Source organism: Perissodus microlepis, chromosome 4, assembly GCF_051167445.1.
Source record: "Perissodus microlepis isolate ML-2025 ecotype Zambia chromosome 4, ASM5116744v1, whole genome shotgun sequence".
In the NCBI taxonomy this organism is placed as follows: Eukaryota; Metazoa; Chordata; class Actinopteri; order Cichliformes; family Cichlidae; genus Perissodus; species Perissodus microlepis.
Window position 1 is genome coordinate 958,430 of NC_140464.1, and position 26,118 is coordinate 984,547.

General features: G+C 45.9%; 1 protein-coding gene across 1 annotated transcript in view; it reads left to right on the plus strand.

Annotated features, from left to right (window-relative positions):
- stx1b (syntaxin 1B) overlaps window positions 1-26,118 on the plus strand; it is a 47,668-nt gene that overhangs the window by 3,544 nt on the left and 18,006 nt on the right. Inside the window, exons 2-3 of the mRNA XM_084924946.1 lie at window positions 23,349-23,423; window positions 24,573-24,672. Of these exons, the coding sequence (XP_084781072.1) occupies window positions 23,349-23,423; window positions 24,573-24,672 (175 nt within the window). The remainder of the gene's footprint in view (window positions 1-23,348; window positions 23,424-24,572; window positions 24,673-26,118) is intronic.

Sequence of the window (26,118 nt, forward strand, 5' to 3'; positions counted from 1 at the left end):
AATTCGAGCAAAGCGAAACACTTCAGCACGTCGCCTTGCTCAAAGCCAACGGGAACACCGAATGCCACCTTTTCTCACCGCACACGGAGCAGAGCAGGTGGAGACCGGAGGACCAAAATAACCAATTTAAAGGCAACATGCTAGCTTAATATACACAAAATAAAAGCTTCCCAACAAGGCTGTGTCCTAACAGAAAGGTTAACATGGTAGAAACACAGCGGTTTGTCTCTTTATGTGGTTGTCTTGGAGATGATCGAGGAGCCTGTCCGTGACGACTTCATTCTCAGCGTCTGAGCTGAGTCTCAACTGAAAAGTCTTTAAATCAGGATAAAAAGCAAACAGTTGAAATATGTTTCTACGTGAGGCCAGCAGACGGGGGTCCCTCGCTGTGTGGGAACATTTTTTAAAGTCGCTATTTTCTGATGAATCACTTTTATTTTCACTTTCTGTTGGGCTTAGGTTATTTGCTGCAGTGTGAGAATTAAACTGTACTTTGTCTCCATCGGATATACGATTGGCTGCCTGAAGGCTCAAAGTTCACAGAGTTCACTTTAACGCAGTAATGAGGTCAGACAGTGGCGAGGCTGTGCTGAGGACGTCCTCACAGTTACCGCCCTGTGAAACACCTCTGATGCTCAAATCGTACAAAGACCGGAGACCCATCAGCAGCCCTGCTGAGCTCGCAGCTCGCTTGTGTTGTGATTGATGTTAGACTGTAATAAAGACACAATTCATTCAAATAATCGACTCAGGATAGAGTTTACTCCTTCTGTCTCCACTTAGTGCTTAATAACTTCTTACAGAACCTCGTTAGAGGCGTCGCAAGAATAAGACATAAACTGCATGAGCTTCATTTGGACCAAATCTGAGTCTCAAACATTTAGTCTGCTAATCAGATCTCAGGCTCATGTTTGAAGCTGGAATAAAAACCAAAGGTGGAGATGGAAGAAGCTTTTATTAGCTGCAGACAGAGCGCTCTAAACCCGATAAATCTGACGTAAAACTCACCGACACTTTTCAGGATGCCAGAGTTTCTGTCTGTGCCCGTTCTGACTTTTATTCCTGGATTCTGTTAGAGGAGCTTAGCATGAGTCACGCAGGGCCTCAGTTCATCCTCAGTCTGAAATAAGCTGGAAGTTCTAACAGCAGATGGGCGGGGCTTCTGAGCCTGAGATGACCATATTAGGAATTCGTATCGTGGCTCATGCAGATCCAAAAATGAGACGGAGATGTGAAGATGAACCAGCTGCTGTGGCCTCACTTTATTTTTGCTCTCTGAATATTTTCTCAGATTTTCCTCCACCTTTCATTTGTGCACGTGCTCCCTGCGTCTTTCTTTTCTTTTCTCCTCCACCACCTCTTCCATTGGAGCTCTCCATCACCCATTCATGATTTTCCTCCCTCCATTTCATCCTCTCCTCCATCTTTCCTCCCACCCCTTCCTCTTTTTGCTGCTTCTCTGCATCCCTCTCTTATTTCCACCCGTGTCCTGGCAGCTTTCCTTCTTCCCCGTGTTTCCCGTCGGTGTGAAGCACCAATCTTTTTGATTCCTGGTGACTGAATCTCCTCGCTCCTTTTTTCTTTTCCTTTTCAATTGTTCCTGAATTCTTCCTCTCTGTCGGCCATGTTGGATGATCACCGGAGTGAAATCCAGCTCACGTAATCCTGCCGGTAACAGATGCTGCTGTATCATGCAGCAGCAGCAGCAGCAGCTCTGTAGTAATAATTATTTTTTTATGTAATCGTCCACATCACAGTGATGCTGCCAGCTCTCCTCCTCCTCCTCCTCCTCCTCCTCCAATCTCCACAAGTCTGAACAAACGCTGCAAGTGAGGACAGTACAAACCTGCTGTGGTGCTTTCATTCCAACACACACCAGGCTAACTTCTAGTTTTCATGCTAATGCTGTGCTGATACACGACCTGCTTTCACATGTGTTTGCTGTTATTTTTTAAATAACCCAAACCTCCAGGAGGAGCTGTCTCCTTGTGCTTGTCCCATGAATATTTGAATTTCAGCTTTAGTTTAGGAACAGAAATGAGAGAATTCACAAAGGAGCAGATTTTTAACCTGTTGGCGGTTCTTTAGTGTGCTCTGTGGTTATGGGAGCGTTGAGTCACACCTGTTCCTGGTGGGACTCTTCCAGGAATGCCCTCGGGTTCCCCGGGGTTGAACCTGGACAGTATCTGTACGTTTTTGTTACCACGGCATGGAAAGGTTTAGGTGTGAGGATGATTCGTGGCTTCCAGCATGCACTGGGATGGTTTGCACCGGGGTTGTTGGTTTGAAGCCAGTGAAGTGGTTGCTTTGTGTTGGGAAAGAGTGGAACCAGTTTTTCAGGTGTAATGGTGCAGCATCAGCAGTGATGAGGATGCTGCGTTGGTCTGCTGTGGTGGAGGTGATGGTGAAGCTGTTGATTGAGCCTCACCTGTAACCGTGAGCTGTGACTGAACGACTGAGGTCAGAAGCAGCAGAAAGGAGTTTCCTCAGAGCCGGACTGAGGGTCTCCAACCATGAGGAGGCCCGGGACACGTGGGAGGAGATTATGTCTCACAGCTAGCATGGGAACATCCCTGCCACCTCCTCCAGAAGAGTTGGGGGGGTCTGGGCATCACTGCCCCCGAGACCCAGATAAGTAGCAGAAAATGGATAAAATGTACGATTAGTCTCTCCTCAGCTCAGTTTTAGACGGAACATCTTCAGGAACGGAGCTGAAAACCTCACAACCAACAGTTTCATACGAGCAGCTTCCTGAAAATGCTGCAAGAAAATCAGTCCAGCAAAGAAAGTGCTGCATCATTTCTCCATCTGCTAAACGCTTCGTCATGTTACGCTGCTTCACCCTGCAGCAGAAGCGGTTCCAGGCTGCCGTCAGTTTTGATGATGCCGCAGGTCGTCGTTGGCTGGACGTCGGGTTTCGATGCTGCAGGAGAGAAAGATTTTAAATCAAATGAAATAATAAAATATTTCACTGATATTTCTGAGCAAACGCAGAGACAGAAGGACTGTGTGTGTTTGCATATCCTATTTCAGTTTCATTGATTGTAGCAGCTGGGGGGTGGGTGGGGTTGGGGCAGGTAGGGGCTGGGGAGGGGGGGTTTAAGTGGCGTCACTGAGATGGAAAAGAAGCCACGTGTCACTGCAGCCACACGCCGTCTCGTTTCCATCGCTGCTCCTGCAGACTCACCTTTAAAGCAGGTTTCATGATCAAATGTATTGATGGACCTCACGGGGACGTGGTGTCCACAGAGGGAGCGGTCCCCACAGTGTCACTGTGTGAGCGTCTGTGTGTGTCCCTTCAGTAACACAGACACACTCGGGTTCTCTCATTTTTGATTTAAATTGTTGTCCTTGAATGTGACGTTACCTTCTCACCCAGGTGTGCAGCTGCTGGTCAGTCACGTGGTTCACTCTGTAGCTGGTGTTGCTAACCTCAGGTGTGTGCGTGCTCAGTCAGAGACACTCGTTGTGGTTTGTTTTGTCCTCCTGGCAGCACCAGGTGGGTGGTCTGTGTTTGTTTGACTTTATTTACCCAGCAAACACAGACACACACACACACGCACACACACACACCTGCAGCAGGGACTTGCTCAAGGGCACCTTGATGGCAGATGTCTGGCACTTTCAAAATAAAGTTCAACAGAACTTCTTTTAAAGCAAATGATTGATAAAGAAAGAGCTGCTGTTTAAATGTGTGTGAGCCTTTTAAACAGGATGTCCTGATCATTAGATCATTTTTCCTAACGACAGCATCACGGCCTTTTGATTTTTAAATAAATCACATTTACAACACAAGTGGCTCCAAAGATGCACGTGCATTGGTTTCTATCGAATTGAATAATTATTTTAAAAGCTTTAAATTGAAGTAATAAAACAAGGCCTCGCAGACAGCCACGCCCCTAATCATGCAAACTCTAAGCCTTAATGTGCAGGTGTCATCTATAGAGCAGGTTTTGTGTCGGGCTGTAAACACGACCGGCGCCTCTGCTGGACGATGAAGGAACTGCAGACTTGTCTTCCTTTTCCCGCTCCATGTTTCAGCCTCACAGTACACACATGTCTGAATAGCAGCTCTTTCTTTAACACTTTCTTGTTGTGTCTGGTGCTCTGTGGACTCACGGTCTCACTGTGGATCTGTTGTAGCACGAAGGTTAGCAACAGGAGCCAGAGGGTAAATACACCAACAAAGACTGAGTCGTCCTCCGGTGTGGGAGGGTCCGGCCCTGCTTTGTGTCTCCTGCTAATCTGCAGGTAGTGACACGTTGGGTGGAGCTGCAGCGCTGCACGGGGGCTGCTGCTACCAACAGTCTGCAGGTTGTTAACCCAGCCGCGCAGGTTAACGAAGCCTCAGAGAGTTTAACTTTACCGAATAAACTGCAGCTGTAGCTCTGAAGATACTGTCCTGGCTGAAGGCTTGATACTAATGATAGCTAGCTCATCAGTCTGAAAGCCTGTGTGTGTGTGTGTGTGTGTGTGTGTGTCAGTGGCCATCGTTCAGCCAAGTCAAGGGCAAACCCTCATCACTGCTGGCACGCCGGAGGTCACTTTTCCTGCTCGCACTTTCTCTGCTGCTCTTTTTGCTGTTGACGTGGGTTTTCTTCTTCTTCTTTTTTTAAATTGACGTTTTTTCTCGTTTAATTAGCGCGGTGCGTTTCGGAGGCAGCCGTCGTTTAACCCCGACTCGTTTTCTCGCTTGAGCGCTCACAGAGGTGAGATACAGTTGATTTCAATTGGATTGCGGTCTGATTAGATTAGCAATTTCCTCCTATTAGTCCACACACAAACACACATTTGTACATCTGCACTTGTGAAGACGCTCATCTTCATAAGCTTAAACTAATTGTGGCTTCATTACAGCGCTCGCCTGTGAGGAAGGACGGCTGCACGTAGAGTTTTAAAGCAGATTTCAACAACTTCTTTATTCATGGATTAAAAAGGCGTCGTTGAATCTAATTTACAAATACGTGATCTTCTTCGTCTGCTTTTTCCTCTTCTGATGAGCTAAAATTGAATAAAGCAGATAAAACAGGAAGCTAAACTTACCGTGCAGCTACTCTGTGAATAGTAAGACTGAAGAATAGCTCCAAAGATGAAACACAACAAAATGTCTTCACTTCAGAAATAACCAGTAAGTCCCAAACATTGGTCCACATTTTAACATAAGAGCGACACTTTCAAAATAAAATGTAAGCAGGTTTTCGTAAACATTTGCCAAATGTCCCCCACAGCCAACATGTCCTCTGTACGTCCTGCACGTTGAATTCAATTCAATTCAATTCAATTTTATTTATATAGCGCCAAATCACAACAAAAGTCACCTCAAGGCGCTTCATAGATACAGAGAAAAACCCAACAATCATATGACCCCCTATGAGCAGCACTTTGGCGACAGTGGGAAGGAAAAACTCCCCTTTAACAGGAAGAAACCTCCGGCAGAACCAGGCTCAGGGAGGGGCGGGGCCATCTGCTGTGATTGGTTGGGGTGAGAGAAGGAAGACAGGATAAAGACATGCTGTGGAAGAAAAACTCAATGCATCATGGGAATCCCCGGCAGCCTACGTCTATTGCAGCATAACTAAGGGAGGATTCAGGGTCACCTGGTCCAGCCCTAACTATATGCTTTAGCAAAAAGGAAAGTTTGAAGCCTAATCTTGAAAGTAGAGATAGTGTCTGTCTCCTGAATCCAAACTGGAAGCTGGTTCCACAGAAGAGGGGCCTGAAAACTGAAGGCTCTGCCTCCCATTCTACTTTTAAATACTCTAGGAACAACAAGTAGGCCTGCAGAGCGAGAGCGAAGTGCTCTAATAGGGTGATATGGTACTACAAGGTCATTAAGATAAGATGGGGCCTGATTATTTAAGACCTTGTATGTGAGGAGCAGGATTGAGGTCTTTGGTTTTTGGAAATGGCTCATTGTTCGTTAGTTATTCTAATTTTAAAAACATTTCTAAAAATTGCTTCACACATGTTCATTTTCATACAACATATTCAAACACTTCTCTTAATGCTGTCCCATTATACGATGTTCCTGAATAACGCCTCACATTCCAAATATCTTTGTTTTTCCACTGATGTTTGTGCTGCTCCCAGATGTTCATAAATGTTATAACTCAGTTTTCCCTTAAAATGTCCCCAGTTCCTAAAATGTCCTCACTTACAGGCCTTAATAGCTGATCCCCACAATGGCAGCAATACGAGCGCACACACACACCGCTCCCACGTACTATCGACCGCGCAGTATCTGCTGACTGAATCCTGTGTGGGGGCTGATTGGTCAGTAGGAGGCTGGTCACGTGATTTATGGCTGCGTCTCCATTTAATGGCCCCGCAGTCCTCCCTGGCCTCCTTTGTGTGTGCGTTCTTGTGTGTTTGCTTATGTGCGTCTGTGTATGTGAGTCCTCATGCATTATAGATGTACCCCTCCCCCCACCGCAGCTCGGAGAGCAGCCTCCTGACAGCGGCAAACGTCCTCCTCTTCATCAGCTCCTCGTCCGAACTTCGTTCCTTTTATTTCGCTCAGCATCTCATTTTTAATCCGCTCAGCCAATCAGATCGCGGCTCAGTTTAGTTAATCAGCCGTGAGACACATGGACGCAAACCTGCTCTGTGCTCATCTGTATGGGAGACGTGGCGAGGCAGTGACGTCGTGCTGATGTCACAGCCTGCTCTCAGCATTAAGCGTTCAGTCGTTTTCTTCCTGACCGTAAACGACGGACTTTGGCCGAACTTCAGCTCTTTGCTCAGAAACGTTCGTGTTGACTGTTTGTGGAGGAAGGACTGAGAAGACCTGGGTGGAGGGGTTTACTCTGTGTTAATAACGTCTAAGACATTTCATTAAAACAACATTTATGTCTGGATAATATTTTATTTGTTAGTTAGACTTTTTAAAGACTGGTGGATTTGGGTTAATGGTGGCAGCAGTCCTGCAGTAAACTGGCTGAGAGCAGGTTTGGTGCTGAAAGGTTAAATCAGTGCTACATCTGTCTTTATTGATTGTTCGGTGACAGCAGCCCGGGGTGATACGATCAAACGTCCTTCTGATTTAAACGTTTGGGATTTGGTTGATGACTCGAATGATTGCGGCTCAGTCATTTTGAACTGCAGCTCTTGTGTTAATATTAAGTTCATCCTCAGAACGTCCAGCGAGTATTTCGTTCAATAATCAGTTAGATTCATGAATATGTTTGAAAATCTAACATAGTATTGAAAAGGTAAAACAGACCGATGGCGCTGTGGTTTGGCTCCACCTACTCATGTGTAAATCAGCCTGTACGATTCCTTCGACGCGTCTCAGGAACGTTTAGAACCTGCTCACAGTTTCACCTGCTGACTCATCGCTTCAGCTTTTGTCCTACTTTTAATCGTTTTCATGGCTCCCATCCAGAGATGCAGATGGAGTATACAGGGGAATGTCTGGTGTTTTGCTCGTGGGCACTTTGGCAGGAGAGACTGCTGTTACTGTACCGTCTGTAGTGCAGGAAAACGCAGTATAAATAGTCCCGAGCCAAAGTGATTACAGGCAGTTATTGAATTGAATTAGAGCATTAAAAGGTCGGCGGATGGCTGAACTCGCCTCCCTCAGCCGGAGCGCGCCTTTCCTTTAAATAGATTCCTGCAGCTAATGCCTGACAGGAAGTCGAGCTGTGAGCAACCATTACCTCATCCTCAAAGTTCAGAGAGAAGAAGAAACGGCAGCTCGAGGCCGTTTACTGGTCGTGTTTGCTTACTGGGAGTATTCAGATGAGCCCAGCACACCTCACAGGTCCTGAACACGACCTAAAGACGTCCGTACGAAGGAATGCACCTACGCTTTCTGTAGTGCTCGAGCCTCGACTTTAAATATTTAAAGGCTTTTAATGCTGTTTACATGACTTGGACTCTGTTCTTTATTTTAATATCCTGGATGTGACGAGTTCATTCTGAATTAAATGGACGTGATTTTAGACTTTTACTCGTTTTTGTTTTTTCATCTTTTTAATTGAACAACGAAACTTGGTTTGATTATTTTAGGTGATGTGGACTCTTCATAATTGCTGACTTGGTGCTTTTGAAGGGAGACTTGTTCTCGTTTTTGAGCGATCCTATTACCCAGAGTCTCCAAAGTCTTTGACGTCCGTTCATTTCGTGTTAAAGACTCGACATTCCCAACGATCAAGGACTCTGTCGGGTTTTTGGATGACTGGAAACTAACCTCGGTTAAACTGATTGTTTCCAAACCAAACCAGAGCTGAGCGGGAATTAGACCAAAGAACTTTACCCGACATTTAAAAGGACTTTGTGATTTCAGCTGTAGACGCAGCTGCTGAGGTTTATGGGAAATGCAGTTCTTGCAGATGAGCTGTTCTCTAACAGTTCTTCTCTATTGGCTACAAATCAGGGCGGGGCACTGCGTGAGATCAGAGAGGGTCACGGTGAGGTCACGCTTCACAGCAGAGAGGATTCTGGGTAATAACTTCACTGTTCTCTCTCTGTTCCCACTCACTACAGGAGATCACATCACGCGTGAAAGAAAAATCAGATTTGGGTCACTGTTACCTGAACACACACACACACACACACACACACACACACACACAGTGACATGGTGCGCTCTCTGGGGAACAGGAAGTGGAATCAGGACATTTTGGGAATGCAGGAAATTGATCCTGAAGGACGTTTGGGTCGAACAAAACCAGATATTTGCTCTCATTAATTTACTCAGAGGACCGCAGAGCAGTGTTATTATAACGATGATGATGATGATGAGCACGAAGGCCTCAGATGATTTCTTCATGATTTGCACCTCACAGAGGAACGAGCGGAGGACTAACGAGGTAATGGAAGGGAAGTCGGTGGCCCGGTTAGCGAGGTGAGGCGGTGATGAATGAATCAAACGTCCCCGCATCAGTGTGAGTGTGAGCAGCCAGACAGGAAGTGAGTCATTTATCTTCATCATCTGAGCTGCCTCTTCACCCAGGTGTGTCTGGCATGAGTTCACCTGTGCTGCTGCAGACGGTTCAGCTTCGTTTAAGGATCTGACCCACAGTCACTGTGTCACCTGCAGCAGGTGGCAGTAGGCCACGCCCCCAAACAGACAGAAACTGGAGCCATTTACAGCTGTTGACACAGATTTTTACACACCTGAGAGAATCAGTGTGGGTTTAAGTGGATGACAGAATTGCCATCAGACAGGAAGTGCAGCAGAGTCCATTCGTAAAGACGTTTTCTGTGTCGTGAAACGGCTGTTTTCACCTGGCTAAATCACCACGGTAACAGATGCTATAAACATCACGTTCAGGGTTTCAGTTAAAATCCTCTGTTGTCTCTGATTCAGTCTCTGCTGGGGGAACGTGGTTTGTTGTTGCACTTGATCTTTGATCTGATTTAAACGTGTCCTTCATCAGGCTGTGGGACAATAGGTTTAAAGTTTCAGAGCGCGAATCATCTCACCTTTGATTGGAGCAGGTGGCGCTCGTGGGGGCGGGGTTAGGTTTGGATGAGTCACAAACAAAGCCTGGATATGTTGGTCTGTAGTCTGGTCAGTGTGTGTGTTACTGTGAGGTTCCCAGAGTGAGTCTGGCGGCTCCTTACTTACTGCGTCGTTTCCACTAATGTGTAACTGTTCATTATTATTGTTGTTGTGGAGGCGGGGCTTCAGAAGGAGAGGAGAGCAGGAAACAGGAAATGTTTTATATATAAACATGTGACTAATTATGTGTTTAAAAATATTCTTGACATACTTCTGTTATTATGTTTAGTCTCCACTGTCCAAAAAACTTTGCTCTGGCTTCAGTGTATTTGATGCGCTCTGTCAGGTTTTAGTGTTTCATTATTTATTGATGCAAAATTTGATTAAATGAGATTAAAATCACGTTTGCAGTAAAAATAGATCACACATGGTGTCCTCAGAGGAGAAGTCCTGATTGTGTCACTCTCATGCTTATTGCCATGGGTCAATACCTGATCAATGCTGTATTGATCAGGAGCAGGTGCGGTGCTGGATGCGTTTAAGAGCTGCTTGAAGAGCCGGAGAAACCCATCAGGAGGGCTGTGTCCTTTCTCAAGACGTGGTACAGGATAATTCCTGGTTTCAGACTTTATAAATTCAGCTTTTTATGTATAAATTCATGTGCAGCGAACGACATGTGAGCGTAGCTGAGACCTTTATCTAGATTAACGTGAAAAGCAGCTGCCTGAATGTTTTTTCTCTGCAGTAGTTTTAGTTTGTTTAATGAAGTCATGCAGAATTTTACTTTCATACTATGCATATTTTCAAAATAAAAGAGTAGTTGAAGTTTGGTGCTCGTTTTTTCCTCATAACTTCTAAGCACAGCTGATATCCACGCTGAATGTTCAGCGGTTGTTGATCAATGGTCGTTAGAATTTGCATATTTATGATGAAGGTGACCTCCCAGCCCGTTGTTCCTTCAGTGGGCTGGTTTCAGTCACTGTGCAGATGTTTATAAGGTTGGAAACCTGCAGTCAGCTGAGACTGAAGGAGTCACTTCGATGAGAGATGAAATGTTTCTACCACTGAAAACGTTTCGTCCAGATGAACAGAATCAACTTTTGGAGATAAATTAACAATGCAAAAAAACTAATTACAGCAGGACAAAAACATGTTTGTATAAAAGTGGACAGAAGCAGAAACGCCTCCTGCTTGATGATGATGATGATGGTGGATCAGTGAACCCACTCCATTTATTTTAAAGCAGCAGAGGCAGAGATGTCCCCGTGAAACCGAAGCGAGGCAGAAAAGCTGATGTCATTGTAACTGAATCGTTGTTTTGTTTCATGGAGGAAAACGTTCACAGTTCGGGTTCAGACGCGATGAGCCGGCGTCGCTCTCGTGATCGACCCTCGGCTGATGCTCTGCTTTTTCCTTTCGTCTCGACGCGTGAGGGTAACGGTGCGAATGAGAGCAGGTTAGCTGTCGATGTGATCGGTGCGCGAAAGCAGGATGAACCGGAGTGAAATCAAAGCGCTGCACTGAGGACAGAGAGCGTCGGTCTGAGGCCGCCTGCCAGTCGTCTAAAAGAAGATCATCGTTTCTGCTCTCAGCTCGAGCAGAGCGGCTCAGCATGAGCCACAGATCAGAATAATCCATCTTTAAACGCTCTGTCAGCTCCTCCCCCTTTAAGGCAGGGTTCAGTGATCCTGCCTTAATTTAAAATGAGCTCATCTAAAGTTATCTCCGAGGACATTATCTAAACCTTACTTAAACTTAGCTTTATTTTAGCTCAGCTAATTTTAGGATAATTTAAGCCTGGATTCTCACAGGCTAACTGTAGCTCACATTTGGACCAATAAAGAAGTTACTTCAGTTTAACCTTCATCCGGACACGTCATAGATGTTTTTCTTAAAACAATATTTGAATGAAGCTAAAATTCAGTTAATCATTCAAAATGTATATAATACATACATAAAATGTATGTAATATAATTTTCATACATAGGTGATAATTAAAGGAATCCAAGTGAAGTAATGAATCATTAATTAATCAGCCTGTAATGACATTAATAGTAAAACTAGAAATTAGAAACCAAAAAGTTTAAAAAAGGATAAAATGATCTTTAATCTGTGAATAAATGAGTGAAATCTCAGATTTCAACCTCCTCCATCCTTCCTCTTTCTTACCTCAAACCCCGCCCCCACCCCCACGTGTCCATTATCAGACCTCTAAAAGCCCCGTCCACCCTCGCCGTCCTTCCTTTTGTCCTCCATCTCTTTATTCGCCCGCTCGTCCCTCTGGCGTCTCCTCAGCAGAGAACAAGTCTGACTATTTATTTATAGATTCAAAGAAATAAAGAAAGAAGACGGATGCAGAGTGTGTGTGTGTGTGTGTGTGTGTGTGTGTCAGGACGGTTTGATGTCACTCAGCTTGTCGTCTGACTCTTCTCGGAGGTGAACACCTGGTCAGGTCGCTGTCATCAGAGGCGCCGATGGTCGGATCAGCTGTTGGGAATAAATCTGCCTCCCTGGGTTCTCCTGGAGTCGCGCAGCCACACTTTGAGCTGTTTTCCCTTTTTAACCCTGAATGTGATGCTGAAGTATGCGTGACCTCATGCTTCTATGTCGCTTCAAAGGTCAAAAAACGTCAGGCGGCAGAATCAACTGATCCTGTTGATCCTGTTGAATCAGAGCCACCAGAGAATTAGCTTAGCTGTGTTCAAACAAACCCTGACGAGGGGAAACACACTGATGCTGGAAACGACGATCAGCAGCTCTGTGATTGGTTTAAAGGTTTAAAGGACGGGTCATACCTGAAACACGAAAGAGAAACAACACTCTGTGACGCCTGCAGCCCGCCTCAGGACCTCAGTGAGCAGGTTAAAGGTTAAAGTTCATGACAGCACAGTTAGAAACAGGTTTGTCTGAAAGGGCTGCAGGAGAAAGCCTCCTCTGTCTAAACAAACATGGCGGCGACCAAAGTGGACATGTTTGTCCATCACGCAGAAAACCACAGACCAGCTGTCAGCACGGAGGAGGGACGACGGCCTGAGCTCCTCTCTACAAAGTGTTCGAGAGGCCGTCTGACCCAAAGCTTGGACCAAAGATCGAAGCAGAGCACCGAACGGCTGGAACAGGAAACAGCAGCGCTGCTGCAGCAGTGCAAACCTCAGCTGTGCAGGAAGGAGCGCTGCGAACCTCAATGAGAACGCAGTTTCCCGATAGTCTTATCGATTCTCATTGGCTCCGCTTTGAGAGTCGCAGCATTGCTAAGCAGCAAATCAAAGATATTGCATTCGTGCAATTATCAGCATGTTAGCTGACTTTCAGGCTCTGGCTGCTGGGCTGGGTTTTTGGCTAGCTTAGCGTTAGCATGCTGTCTGTGCAAAGAGCCGAAGTTAGCAGTGTTAGCATCTGTTTCAGTCCTGCATGCAGTTTCCTCTTTACCGTTGCAATCTCATCCTTTTGTGCAATAAAAGTCAAAGTAATGTCCATCTCCAGACACACCAACCGAGATCAGCTGATCGTAGCGCGAGTGCAAGAACCAATGGGAGGGACCACAGGCTGGCAGACTAACTGGTCTTACAATGAGTTCACGATAGACTGTCATGGTGGTTATGTCCATCTTTTATATACAGTTATGGTTCAGACTAACATGAGAAAAATCATAGAAATCGATTTTTTTTTAATACTTGGACACAAACAGATGTTTGGAGGAGACACATGAACGTCAACCTGAGGGAGAAACTTTATTGTCCAAACTGGATGACGGAGGATCTGGACCGCCGTCTCTGTTCTCTGAGCCAGTGTCGATCCACAGCCTCCAGCCTCCTGTTCAATCAGCGGTGAATTATTATTACAGCAAAATGTGTCATCGTAAAGTTCACTTTAAACACTTTGAACAGATAAACTGAAGAATCACATAAATTCATCTGTGCGAATGAAACAAAATATGCAAATGTTTAAGCAGCTTTTTTATTTGGTTTTAATCTTCAGACTGAAAACATTTGCAGCCCTGTGCAGCCCTGTGCAGCAGCCCTGTGTAGCAGCCCTGTGTGCAGCAGCCCTGTGCAGCCCTGTGCAGCCCTGTGCAGCCCTGTGCAGCAGCCCTGTGTGCAGCAGCCCTGTGCAGCCCTGTGTGCAGCCCTGTGTGCAGCGCTGCGTTTGAGTGCTGATGAGAAGCTCTGAATTCTGAGTGTCTGCTGCTGAATCAGCGCCTGAGCTCTGAAAGTGAACGATTAAAGGAGCTTTTCAGGTTTTAAAAATCGGGAGAAGTCGGTTTGTGGGGGAACATGAGCGGTCACACGGAGCACAGATGGACTCTGGGTAGCGCCAGAGATCCCATGGGATTGTGGGTAACGCGGCTCGCTGCTGGCATGGTTTACTGCTAACATGCACACACACATAGAGTGTGTATTCATGCGTGCAAACACACAAACGCACACTCTGCTGGCATCACTCTGACACCTGAGGTCAGCGTCCTGATTTAAGTCTGCATGACATGAGAGGAAGAGGAGGGGGAGGGGGAAAGGAAAGGAGGAATGGAAGGAAGGAAGGAAAGCAAATAAGAAAAGGAAGGAATACAAAGAAGAAATTAAAAGAAAAGACTTTAAAAGCTTTATTTATCCCAGATTTGGGATATCTGGGATAAATAAAAATCCGCATTAAAAAGTGATAAAGAATAAAACACGCATAGATGAACAGTCTCATTATGTTTATTAATAACAACTCGTTACTAAAACCAACAAATGGATCCTGACATAATGAAAATGTTCCTCATTAAGGAAAACAGACTGATTGTTGTCACGAGACGTCCGTTGGCTCATTTCCTCGTTAGTACTCGACCTGACAGGTGGAGGCGCTGACGTGAGGTCATGTGATCAGAATCAGACAGATATTGGATACATTACAGCCGCAGAGCTCCTGTCCTCGTTCCCCTCCCCCACCCCGCGGTCTCCGCTCTCTTCACCATCACCCTCCTCTTCCTCCCCTCCCCCATGTTATCCACCACCTCTCTGCGCCTCCTCTTCATCTCCTCGCTCTCTCGTCTTCCTGCAGAGCCGCGGGCTTCGTGTTCGCTCGCTCGCGTTAATCGCATTCGCTTGTCCGTAAACACACACGTGTGCGTGTGTTGGTCTATGTGTGGTCGTCTGTACAGTATAATAAAAATATGATGAGCGAGGAGTCGCTCGCTGACTGTGCTGTTGGGATTTATTCAAACTGTGACATCACGAGATCTGAACTTTCATGTATCCGACTCGTTTGGAGGCGGGAATCAAACTCAAACGTTTGTTTATGAAATTATTTAATGTTCGACTGAGATGGATTATTTTTACACAATATTCAATTCAGTTTTATCAAATCACAACAACAGTCGCCTCAATGTGCTTTATATTGTACAGTAGATCCTACAATAACACATGCAGAGAAAAACCCAACAATCATATGACCCCCTGTGAGCAGCACTTTGGCGACAGTGGGAAGGAAAAACTCCCTTTTAACAGGAAGAAACCTCCAGCAGAACCAGGCTCAGGGAGGGGCGGACAAGGGCGACATGGACTCGTCATGATCCCGAGTTCAGATGAACCTTCTGAGGCCAAAGGGGGAGAAGAGCTTGTGTTTCCACTAAAAAGGGGGAGGAGGCTGGGGCAGGTCACCTACTGGCCGGAGGGTTGCTGGTTCGATCCCCACCTGGATGCATTGGAGTGTGAATGTTAGATTAAGTGTAGAGAAAAGTGCTTGTATGAATGTGTGAAGGAGGCATGTTGGAGCTCAGAGTAGAAAAGAAGTGAAGTGAAAATGCGGAGCTGATCGATTAATGGATTCAAAACAGATTTCATGATCAATGCCTGACAGACCAATCAGGTCCTCATCTCTGCATCCACGTAAACCCAGCTAGTCGAGCTTTAAGCTTTCAAGATGGGTTACTTATCCATATATATCATTTTAAACATGTTTTCCTCCAGCCCTTTTTAGCATTTGTAATTCCTCGATAAACCCTCGCCCCTTCACTTGTAGGGATGCCTCTCCTGTACTTTGTGATCATTTTTCAAACGATTTCACTGACAAAATTTCAGTTCTGAGGGCGTCTCTCTCATCTGAGTCGTTGTTAGTTTCTGACCCTGTTCCAGTCCCTGAATGCTTGACTGTCTTTCAACAGTTCAAGCCACTGTCTTATTCTCATTTAACAGCTATAAGTGATGATCTCTAACTCCCCCCGTGATATCCTTCCCTCTCGTTTTCTTAAGGAAGCTTTGCCCACTATCGGTCCCTGTATCCAACTTTTACTGAATGTATCCCTGTCATCAGGTTGTGCACCGTCAGTATTTAGGCACGCTGTCGTGCAACCCGTTGTAAAGAAAAAGGATCTTGACCCTAGTGCTCTAACTACACACCGATCTCCAAACACCCTCTGATATCCAAAATTCTGGCAAAAGCGGTTCTAAAACAACTTCAGTCCTTCCTTGATACTAACGGTATCAATGAAAAATTCCAGTCTGGCTTTAAACCTCGCCATCGCACCGAGACAGCGTTAGTTAGGCTTTTTAATGATCTTCTTCTACCTGTGGACTCGGGCCATGTCACTGTGATGTGATTTGTATGCGACGACATACAAATTTATTTCCCTTTGACATCAGTTGTCTCTGCAACCCCAATTTGACTGTCTAAATGAGGTCAAAACGTATCACGTCTCTCACACTGAACCAGGATAAGACAGAAGTTACAGTTTGTGATAGTCACACCCCGCTGGAACAACTAACTGGGCCCCTACTATGACCCTTCATCAGGGTCTTAGTAAAACATTGGAGAAAATTGCTTAAATACAAGAGAGGAAACAGAAAAAAATTCAAATTAACCAGTCAAAACTTCATAGATAGATCAGCTGACATATAACAGCTAGGTATTGGTTATTTGGTTAAGTCACGCCCAAGTGATGATGTAATCTTGTTTTTTAATTCGAACGTGCTTTAATTATTAAACACTGCCCTTTGTCCCCCTTTTTTGTGTATATTTATAGTATCCTTCTTATGCATTTCATGCATGTGTTATTTTGAGACAGGTGGGGGTTATGTCACCTCCCCCCCTCCTCATCATTAATGGTCTAGTCCAGTATTTACTTGGGCGTGACTTAACCAAATAACCAATAATATAACCTGTTATATGTCAGCTGATCTATCTATGAAGTTTTCACTGGTTAATTTGATTTTTTTCTGTTTCCTGTCTTGCATTGTCAGCTCTGGTAAAAAACAGTTTCTACCAGCTGCATCAGATGTCTAAAACAAAGCCATACCTCCCTTTGAACCTTAAAAAACTCTTATCGCTTCCAAATTAAGACTACTGTAAATCCCTCTACTCACCGGCTCCAGTTAGTTCAAAACGCAGCTGCGCGTCTCTTAACTGATACTACAGTTTTAGCCAACCTACATTGGCTCCCTGTTGATTATCGTATCAATTTCAAAATTCTTTTGCTTACCTTAAAAACTCCTCAAACTCCCTCATTTGTATATCCCTAATAAGGCACTTAGATCGTCCAATCAAATGCTCCTGACGCAACCGAGGTGTCGTCTGAAGTCCAGAGGTGATCGGGCCTTTGCTGTCGTAGCTCCCAGACTCTGGAATAACCTCGCTCCTTATATTCGTTCCTCTGAGTCCATCCAGTCTTTTAAATTGCGTCTTAAAACTTTAGTCTGGCTTTTGATTCAAACTAGTTACTTTGTGGCTAGTTTTTGTTTCAAACAGTTGTCATATTGTTTCCTTTTAACTCTTTCTTTTCATTCCTTCTTGTGCTTTTGCTCTGACCGACTCACTTTGAAGCACTTTGGTCAACTTTGTTGTATTTTTATGTGCTATAGAAATAAATTTTGATTTAGATTTTTTTTTATTTTTGATTCACATCGGATCGTTTTGGCATCGCGGAGAGCTGCGATAATCCCGGACGTGCCAGATGGCTAAGGTCAAAGGTCACTGTATCTAAGGCTGCAGAAAATAGCTGTGTCCCAAAAAGTAGGCTGCGTCCTCCTGAGGCCGCATTTGTAGGCCGATTACATCACAGCGACGCGCCCAAGTCTGTCCCAATTCGTCGACTCCTCCGAATGCCGCTGACAAATGCGTCCTCCTTTTCCCCGAATTTGAAGGATGAGTCGGGTGTGTCCTTCCAACTTATCCCAGAATTCATAGCGCGGCCCTGCCAATTCCAGTTTCCAACAATGGCGGCAGCTACTAAGTTTTAATATTACTCTTATTAATCTTTCTGGGTCACAAAATAAACTTTTAAGATATTTTCAGGCGAGAATGTAGCTGTGTAAACTTCAAATATCTGCTCGGTTTATCAAGACACCACATATTTGTGCTGCGCCGTTTTTGGAGACGTCTGTTACCCACCAGCTCGATCGCCGACCGGGGGGTTCAATGGTCACTCAAGCCGGCAAAAACAGCGAACTCCCGGCTTCATCGCGGTCTACGTGGGCTGGGTCCTTCGAAGACCGAGAAGGCCGGGTCCTCTGAAGGATGCCGCCTGCGTTTTGGGACACAGCTAATGATGCGGAACACCTGACCGTCCTCTGAAACCACAGAAACGTGTTTCTGTGTTTACGTGCACAGACTGTGAACGCCTCAGCCACATGTGGCGTCGGGCCGACGTGTTAGCGGCCGCCGCACACTCACCTCTTCCTGTTCTTCGCTGGTCTGACTCCTCTTCATCATCTTCATTCCACCTTGTTTCTGTTCGTACTCAAAAATAAACGACGCTGCGTAAACGTCACGTTGGATGCGGATGTGTGTCGCCTGCCTGCTTTATATAAATATTGGATTTTGTGTGTGTATATTTCACATTTGTCCATTTTAGTTTTTATTTAAGGCTTTATGACATAACACGATGTTATGTAATGAATAGCTAATAAACAGAATCCTGTATGAAATGAACTCATGGAAACCCAAAGAACACGATCGCAGCCGAGCCGACACCGAAACGTGAAGGTCGGCATTTTGTGCAGTTTTTTTATTTTTAGGATCTTCGGCCTCTTCGCTGATTTTCTTTTCTCTCTCTGTGCTCTGATGCCTCTTCCTCCTCCTCCTCCTCCTCCTCAGATGGTTGGATAAGGAGAAAACAGCCGAGTGTGTCTCAGCCTCTGCTGTTATGTAACAGTGTTCAGATATTAGTCAGGGCCGGCCTCCTCGTTACACTCAAAGCTGAGACCCTGCAGAGAAACCGAGCGTTGGATTTCATCTGATTAAAAGGTTCCTTCACCCAGATTTTACCGCTGATCCCTCAGTGGGATTATCCTGACTCACAGGCTGACGCTCCAGTTTCAAGGCATCGAAGACCCACCTTAGCTCCCCGCGCCGCTCTCGTCGGGGCCCTGCAGGTCGTCACGTGCTAAACTGTGGAAACATCCTGAAGCTTCCTCACATATCCTGCTGAGGGGGGAGCACAGACTGTATATAAAAGACGGACATGATGTCGAATCGAATCTGATGAAAAATGAAACAGCTCAAAAACTTTATTTACACAATCTAAAAGAAAAAAAAAACAACGTGTTTTGCTCCTCCCACCTGAGCAGTGACCAAACGCCGTGCCCATCCATGAGTGAAAACCAGGAACTGCTAATCGGCTCATGTGAGAAACGCGTGCTTTAGTTGTTTGGTTGTTTTGAGCGTCTGTGTGATGTCAGACTGAACACACGTAAGAACACGCCCACCCGCCCCCAAGCTTCCAATCATCTGCTCTCTGTCGTTTCTGTCTCGGCTGAGTCAGTGCAGACACCAGAGGGGACGGTGTAGGTGCGGCTGTGGCTATTTCCTGGAACAACCTGTGCAGCACAGGCAGCGCCCTCGTCAGGCTGTCTGAGAGGTGCTGGACAAGAGCAGGAGCGATGCTGCATCAACATTTATACCGCCATCGCAGCGTTGCACCTCCTGCCTCTTCCTGCTGGTCTCACATCAACGTTTACCGTCACGGCCTTCACGTCCTCTGACGGCCGGGTCACACGCAGACCTGCAGGCTGACAACGTTTCACTGATTAATTATTAATCAAACTCTGTCCATTGACTTCCATCAGCCCCTGACCTTTGACCTCTCATTCTGTGTGTGTGCATTTCTAAACTGGATGGTGATGTGGAGGAACAGCAGCGAGGGAACAGACTCTGATTGGTTGGTTTTGGAGGCAGGGATGATGCTGATTGGCTGCTGGTGGAGCTGTTTTCAGACTGGCTGAAGTTTTATATAAAACATATTTTTAAGGCGGAATTAAATATTTAATCTTACAGGATCATTTTCTTTGATAGATTTCAGAAAGTTTATAAAACGTATGAATTTTTTTTGTGTGTGTGTGGTGGGGGTGGGGGGCATCTATCTCCTGGGTGTGTTTGAAGGTCAGCGAGTCCTCTGCTGTCACGTCCTCAGTTAAGGATTTCCACAGGGAGGCGCCCCGCGGTGCCTTCAGGGACCTCGTCTCACACGTACATGTTTGTACTGAACCTCCCCAGACCCTCAACCCGAACCCTGAGCTGGACCTGAAAACCTGAAACCGTCGTTGCGGACCGGAGCAGTGCAGCCATTCTGATGAAATCCGTTGCTGGAAGGATCCGATGATTTTAAATCTGTGAAGAATGCAGTGATTTTAACAACCTTACTGCAGCCGTAGGCGGGATGACAGCAACGTTTACGGGTTTTAAAAACATGAAATTGGTGCATCGTGTCCAACATTCGCCCTGAAGGCCGGCGGCTCGTTATCAGGAGGAACCAGCGAGAGGAGCTCAGGAGAAATTCGTCTCCTGGTCGATCGGCTCTGCGCTGAAGCAATGAATGAACTCGTTTCTGCCTGCAGATGCTCACATTATTATTTTTATTATTTTTCCTCCTGTAGTTTTTTTTCTTGAAGAAGTAGAGTGACCCAGTTTCAGACATGTGCTGTGTTTTTTGCCGGGGGGATCGGGAATAACGAACCATCTGCAGGATGGAGTCGGCGCCGTGCGGGTCGCGAACAGACGCTCGTACGTTCAATCTCAAGCTTTTCCTTTTTCCTGCACAGCGTCAGGCTTTACAAACCGCAGAGGACGGCCCCAAACATGACAGATGAGGCGCTGCGATGAGTTCGTAGCCTCATCTCCATAAATTCACATCAGATATGAACAAAGTAACATGTTTAACACACGCTGCAGGAATCCATGATCAGCGTTTTAACTGCATGATCTAAAAGTAAGTGAGAGCTTCCAGGAAGTTCTTGGACCCAAACAGACACACTTACATCTTCTTAAACCGTTAAACACAAAGCCAGAGTTCGAGTAACTGTTGGAGGAAGTTCTTCCTCTTTGTCCGCTCTGCAGGAGGCGGGACTACCGAGGGTCTTAGAGCTCAGTTTTTAAAGGAAGAAGAACATAGTGCACCGTGATTGGTCAGCACGTCAGCGAGTCCTTGTCCTGTCTCTTCCCCCTCAGCCTGAACCGGTCGCAGCAGATGGCCCCGCCCCTCCCTGAGCCTGTTTCTGCCACAGGTTCCTGTTAAAAGGGAGTTTTTCCTTCCTACTGTTGCTCATATGGGGTGATGATTGTTTAGGTTTCTCTGTATTACCTCAGGGTCTGACAGTATAAGATGCTAAAGACATAATAGTGAATGAAACATGACCTGTGCACTCAGCAGCACTTCACTGGGACGTGACAGTGATGTCAGTGTCGCTGAGTGTCTGAAACAGCTTCAGCACCTTTACCTGGTCAGGTGTTACATCACTGCAGCTGCTGTCTCATTAAGTTAATTTTGGAAATGTCAGTCACAGGGGGGTTGGGGTACCCTGTGAGTGGGCGTGGCTACTCTGCGATCATGTGGTTTAACGCTGGCTTTTTCAGTTCAGCTTGAATCACTCGGCTTGAAGCTTCCAGATGAGCCTTTGCAAACCAGTGGGTGACATCATGGATACGTCTGTCTTTTATTTACAGTCTATAGTCTGTCCTGACACTGGGAGAGTTCAGGTCCGTGGACAGAGCGATGCTGATGTCTGCGTGTCTCACTCTGGTGTGTCGGCGTGTGTTTCCTGTGTGTGTTGATGCCGTGGCATCGGGTCTTTGGCTCAGGCTGAGAAGAGCATCAGGCCTGCAGCTAGCTGACATCATTAGCATCGCCCACAGTGAGCTGTTGGCAGGATGGACTGAGGAAGCTGCCACGGCCTCTATGGGCGGGCAGCGGAGCCAGGTGGAGACACCTGAGTGGGACTCAGAGGACATGTTTACAGCAGAAACAAATAAATCAGTGCTGATAAAAGCAAAGGCAGACGTGACGCCTCATCTTCAAGGCAGGCATGTGCCGGCAGAAACGTGTGTGACGAGTGGCTTTAATGTTTGGTTTGTAAAACATAAAAATAGATATGTTAGTGACACCTTCTTCTTCTTCCCAGCAGTTAAAACTGGAACCGTGCAACATGATCATTAGTAATCAATGGGTTTGTGGGCTGATTAATCCAAACACTGAGTCTCCTCTGCAGAGGCAGAGTGACGCAGGGGGAGGACAGAGGGTGCAGAGGGACACCATCTCTGCAGTCCTACCACAGACCTGCAGGGGGAGCTGCAGATGCTCTCAGCTGACATCTGTGATCACGTTTATGCTCGTGCTGATGCTGGAGATTCATAATCAGTGAGGAAGACGAGTCTTTAAAAAAACATCAACTTTTTTAAAGTTTGTAACATTTTGTCTACACAGACTGTAGATAAAAGATGTTTGTGTGTGTGTCACTAGCATTCACCTGACACTCAAAAAGGCCACGCCCCTGATGTTGCCAACTTTCAGCCTTACAGTTGTTATGAAAGGTCAGTTTATCGTCAGAGATCAGGAGAGTGTGTGTGTCAGGCTGTAAACACGTTTATTTTAACATGGGAGTCTATGGGGACAGACTCGCTGCTGCCTCTGCTGGACGTCAGAGGAACTGCAGGTTTCGATGGGTTTAACGGAGCTTTAACAACGTGCTGAACGCTGGTTTAGATTTGACTGAGCAGGCACAGAAACAAAGTTCACTTCTTTTATCTTCCTTTAGTTTTTATGGTTTTATGGAGGCGGAGCTTCATATTGTGAAGAACGGGCCTCACAGATACAGTAACCTGATCCCGCCTTCAGCCTGTCCACCTGCCTGTGTGTCGGGTATCTGCAGAGAGTTTACTGAACATCAGGGATTGTGCTTTTTGTCGTCTGCGGTCAGCAGACACACACACACACACACACACACACACACACACGTCTGTATTGACAATAACAGAATCCCATTCAGTGTAACTGGACACTGTTTACCTGCACTGAACACCTGTTTCAGCCTGAAGCACCTGTCCATCTCTCCTCTAAGGAGAACATCTGAGTTTAATGAAATGTTCCTGCGTTCGTCTGTGAAACAGCTCCATCATCGTCATCTTCATCCTGGACTCTGTCTGAAAACATATTTCAATAATATTATTAATTTTTCTGTCTTTTTATCCCCCTGTGTTAGTTTTTCTTTCATTTTCTTAATATTTTATTTAATTTAGTTTTAACATGTTTGTGTATTTACTTTATTTTAAAATGTTGTTTCTTCTCTTTCTTCATTAAAATGCTGATTTATTATTTAATTTTAAATTTTTTTATTTGAAGCAATAATATGTCATATTTGTCGTATTCAATTTATTTTAATATTTTTTATTTGATGTCTTTACATTTTTATTTCATTATTTCTTTAAATATTATATCATTTTTCAATTTTATTTAACAATAATGTCATATTTAAATGAACTGAAAATTACTTTCTCGGTCGTTGGCGTGGTGATGCCCTGCTGCGGTTGCTTGGAAACTTCCTGTTTGCTTTTATGGAGCGGTTTCCCTCTGTGCGTCCGTCTGTGGGCCTCAGCGTCAGTCTTCATCACTGAAGCATCATCACCACACCGATGACATCGTGTTTCCTGTCTGCAGGCAAAGGACAGCGACGACGATGAGGAGGTGGTGCAGGTGGACAGGGACCACTTCATGGACGAGTTCTTCGAACAGGTGAGACAGCGCGCTCAGGTGACTGCAGGCAGTCATGTGACCGCTGGGTTAAATCATGAACTGGACACTGTGAGGGTCGTAAACAGCAGCTGGGAACACTGGGACTGTTCAGTCTGAGACAAACGATTACTCAGAGGTCGCTGTTTGCACCGAAACAAAGACACAAAGGTGTCCTGAGGCAGACGCGACCGAAAACACAGAAATAAAAAATGTTTTGGCTGCGATGGAGCGAGCTCAGGATTCAGGCTGCACGCCATCAGCGCGTTGAAAAATATCAGCAAAAGCAGACAAAAAAGTAATGATGTGCAAAATCACACCGTAGAACCAAGTCTGCCAGAGCGCAGCTTCATATCTTTACCTGCTGTAGTGACATTGTTTGGAGCATTTCAAGTTGCTTTACATCAATAGGCAACCGTGACGTCCCAAGTTTTAATGACATGTTTGCATTAAGTTCATAATAACGAAATACATTAAACAACAAGAAAATAAAGTTTCTGTTTTTTCACACATATTTCGAGCTTCATCCCTCAGAATGCAAAGTTGCACAAAATCGTTTCAACCACAGGAAATTTATTCTGAGTGTCTTCATAGTTTCATTTTTGAGATTCAAGAATTTTTACAAACTGCAGGAAAAACAAATATAAATATTATTATTCACAATTTACAAAAACCGCATCGAAATAAACAGTTTCCAACAGTGAAAGTCCAAAGTAAACCTTTGGACCTGTGCGGCAGACACAGCCATTTGTGGAAGGAACCGCGACCTGGGACGAGCTGAGTTTCATATGCAAACTAAATTATCGCGCTAGCTTATGTGGTTGCAATTCTACCAGGATTTAAAAATGGTTGCACGAATCAGAGCGTGCACCCTTAAAGGGTTAATGGACATTAGGACGTCCCAGAGTAGGAGAACATAAACATCAACATGAAAACATCAAGTGAGCGAAAACTCATAAAACATCTTCAAAACATCAGAAACAGGCGACAGAAGCTGTAAAAAAACTAAAGCTAACTAAAGCCTGGCTTAAACAAGCTGTGATCAGGTTTAATGTTATCACTGACTGAGGCCCTAAAACCAGCTCATGATGGGAAATAAATTTTCGTGTCGTGTTTGAAGACTGATTTTGTTCTTGTGTGTTTTTGGTTCAGGTGGAGGAGATCCGAGGCTGTATAGAAAAGCTGTCGGAGGACGTGGAGCAGGTCAAGAAGCAGCACAGCGCCATCCTGGCCGCACCCAATCCTGACGAAAGTAAGACCCTCAGGCAGCCTCACGGAGCCGCCGCGACGTCTCGCAAACGTCTCAGGTTCAGCTTCTTTCTGAAAACCAGAGCGTCAGAAAGCTGCAGTGTCACCGACAGGACACATGGAGGCAGCAGAGCACACACTACACAACGATAACGTGCCGACTCCATCGCCGCAGTGTACAACTAATGCAGTGACCAGCAGGTGGCGATATCTGCGGTTCTGTAGGAGTCTGTTATCTAAGGAGCTCGGACAGAAACGATTCGGGTGATGTTACCATGGTCGCTACAAACGAGAGTTTGACACCGAGCTGTGGCGACTTTCATTTTTGTAAAGTCGCTAAAAAAAGTCAGAAATTAGCTTCAAAAATCATAAAACAAACGAAGGCGACGGAACCGCGAACTGGTTAAAAATAAGGTATGAAGAGCAGCGTCACAGCGTATCCCTCCGCCACAGCAGCTGTGTGGGGTTGTGCTGGTCGATCGGCGGGCGCTCTCCAAACGCTGTCCACGTGTCAGAACCCTTCAGTAACTCGACCCCCGACCTCAGAGTGACCTCTAATCCCGTTAACTGCTTGCTGACGAGTGCTGCAGCTCGCTGCTGGCAAACCGCCACTGAGCGCGCCCATCCGTTGCTCCGCCGCTCGTCCTGACACTGTGGGGGGACGATAAGAGCGTCTCCGGTCTGAGAGCACGAGGCTTGGCGAGTCCCAATCTCGACACGGCGTGCTGTGACTCAGCAACAATGACTCAATGTCAGCGCTGACACCGACAGCCACGTCTGCGCCGTCAGAGTCTCTGCCTCAGGGGTTCCGCGTCGGGCTTCGACCCTTTTTAGCTTTTCGTTGGCGAGACGCCGTCCACGCCTTTTACCCCTGAAATCCTCCTGACAGAAGCCGCCTGCTGTCAGGTTTCCTTCGGTGTCGAAGAGGTCCAGAGACATTTCTGTCTCCATGCACGAGCCAATCAGGATGTAGCAAACTGCCTGGGTTTATGTAATGTGGAGTTGATGCTGGTTAACGGCGTGCATGAGCAAAATGAGCCTCTGAGGAAGCAGCAGGAAACGTAAACAGGCGCTGAACGGCGACTTTGTGCTGCAGCTCGTTTTAGTGTCGAACAGCTGACTGTGAACAGCTGACTGTGAACAGCTGGACCCACCTGCTGTGACCTCGTAGCGCCCGCACGCCGCCCGCTCCTGTTTAGCCGTGTGAGCGAGACAGTTTCTGAGGAGATGATTTGTAACCTTCTGTGTTGCGTCTGTTTGAAGAACAGGCTGCGGCTTCATGTTTGCACCTTTTCTGTTTGCTCTGCATGCTGTCCGACTGTCTGCACGCTGTGTTTCTCTTTTGTTGCTGCATGATTTAAGTTCTTTTCCTGTTTTTCCATCCTTTCCTTTTTCCTTTCCTCCGCCCTCTCCTCCCTCTCTCTCGCTGTCTTCGTCTCCTTCGTCGCCG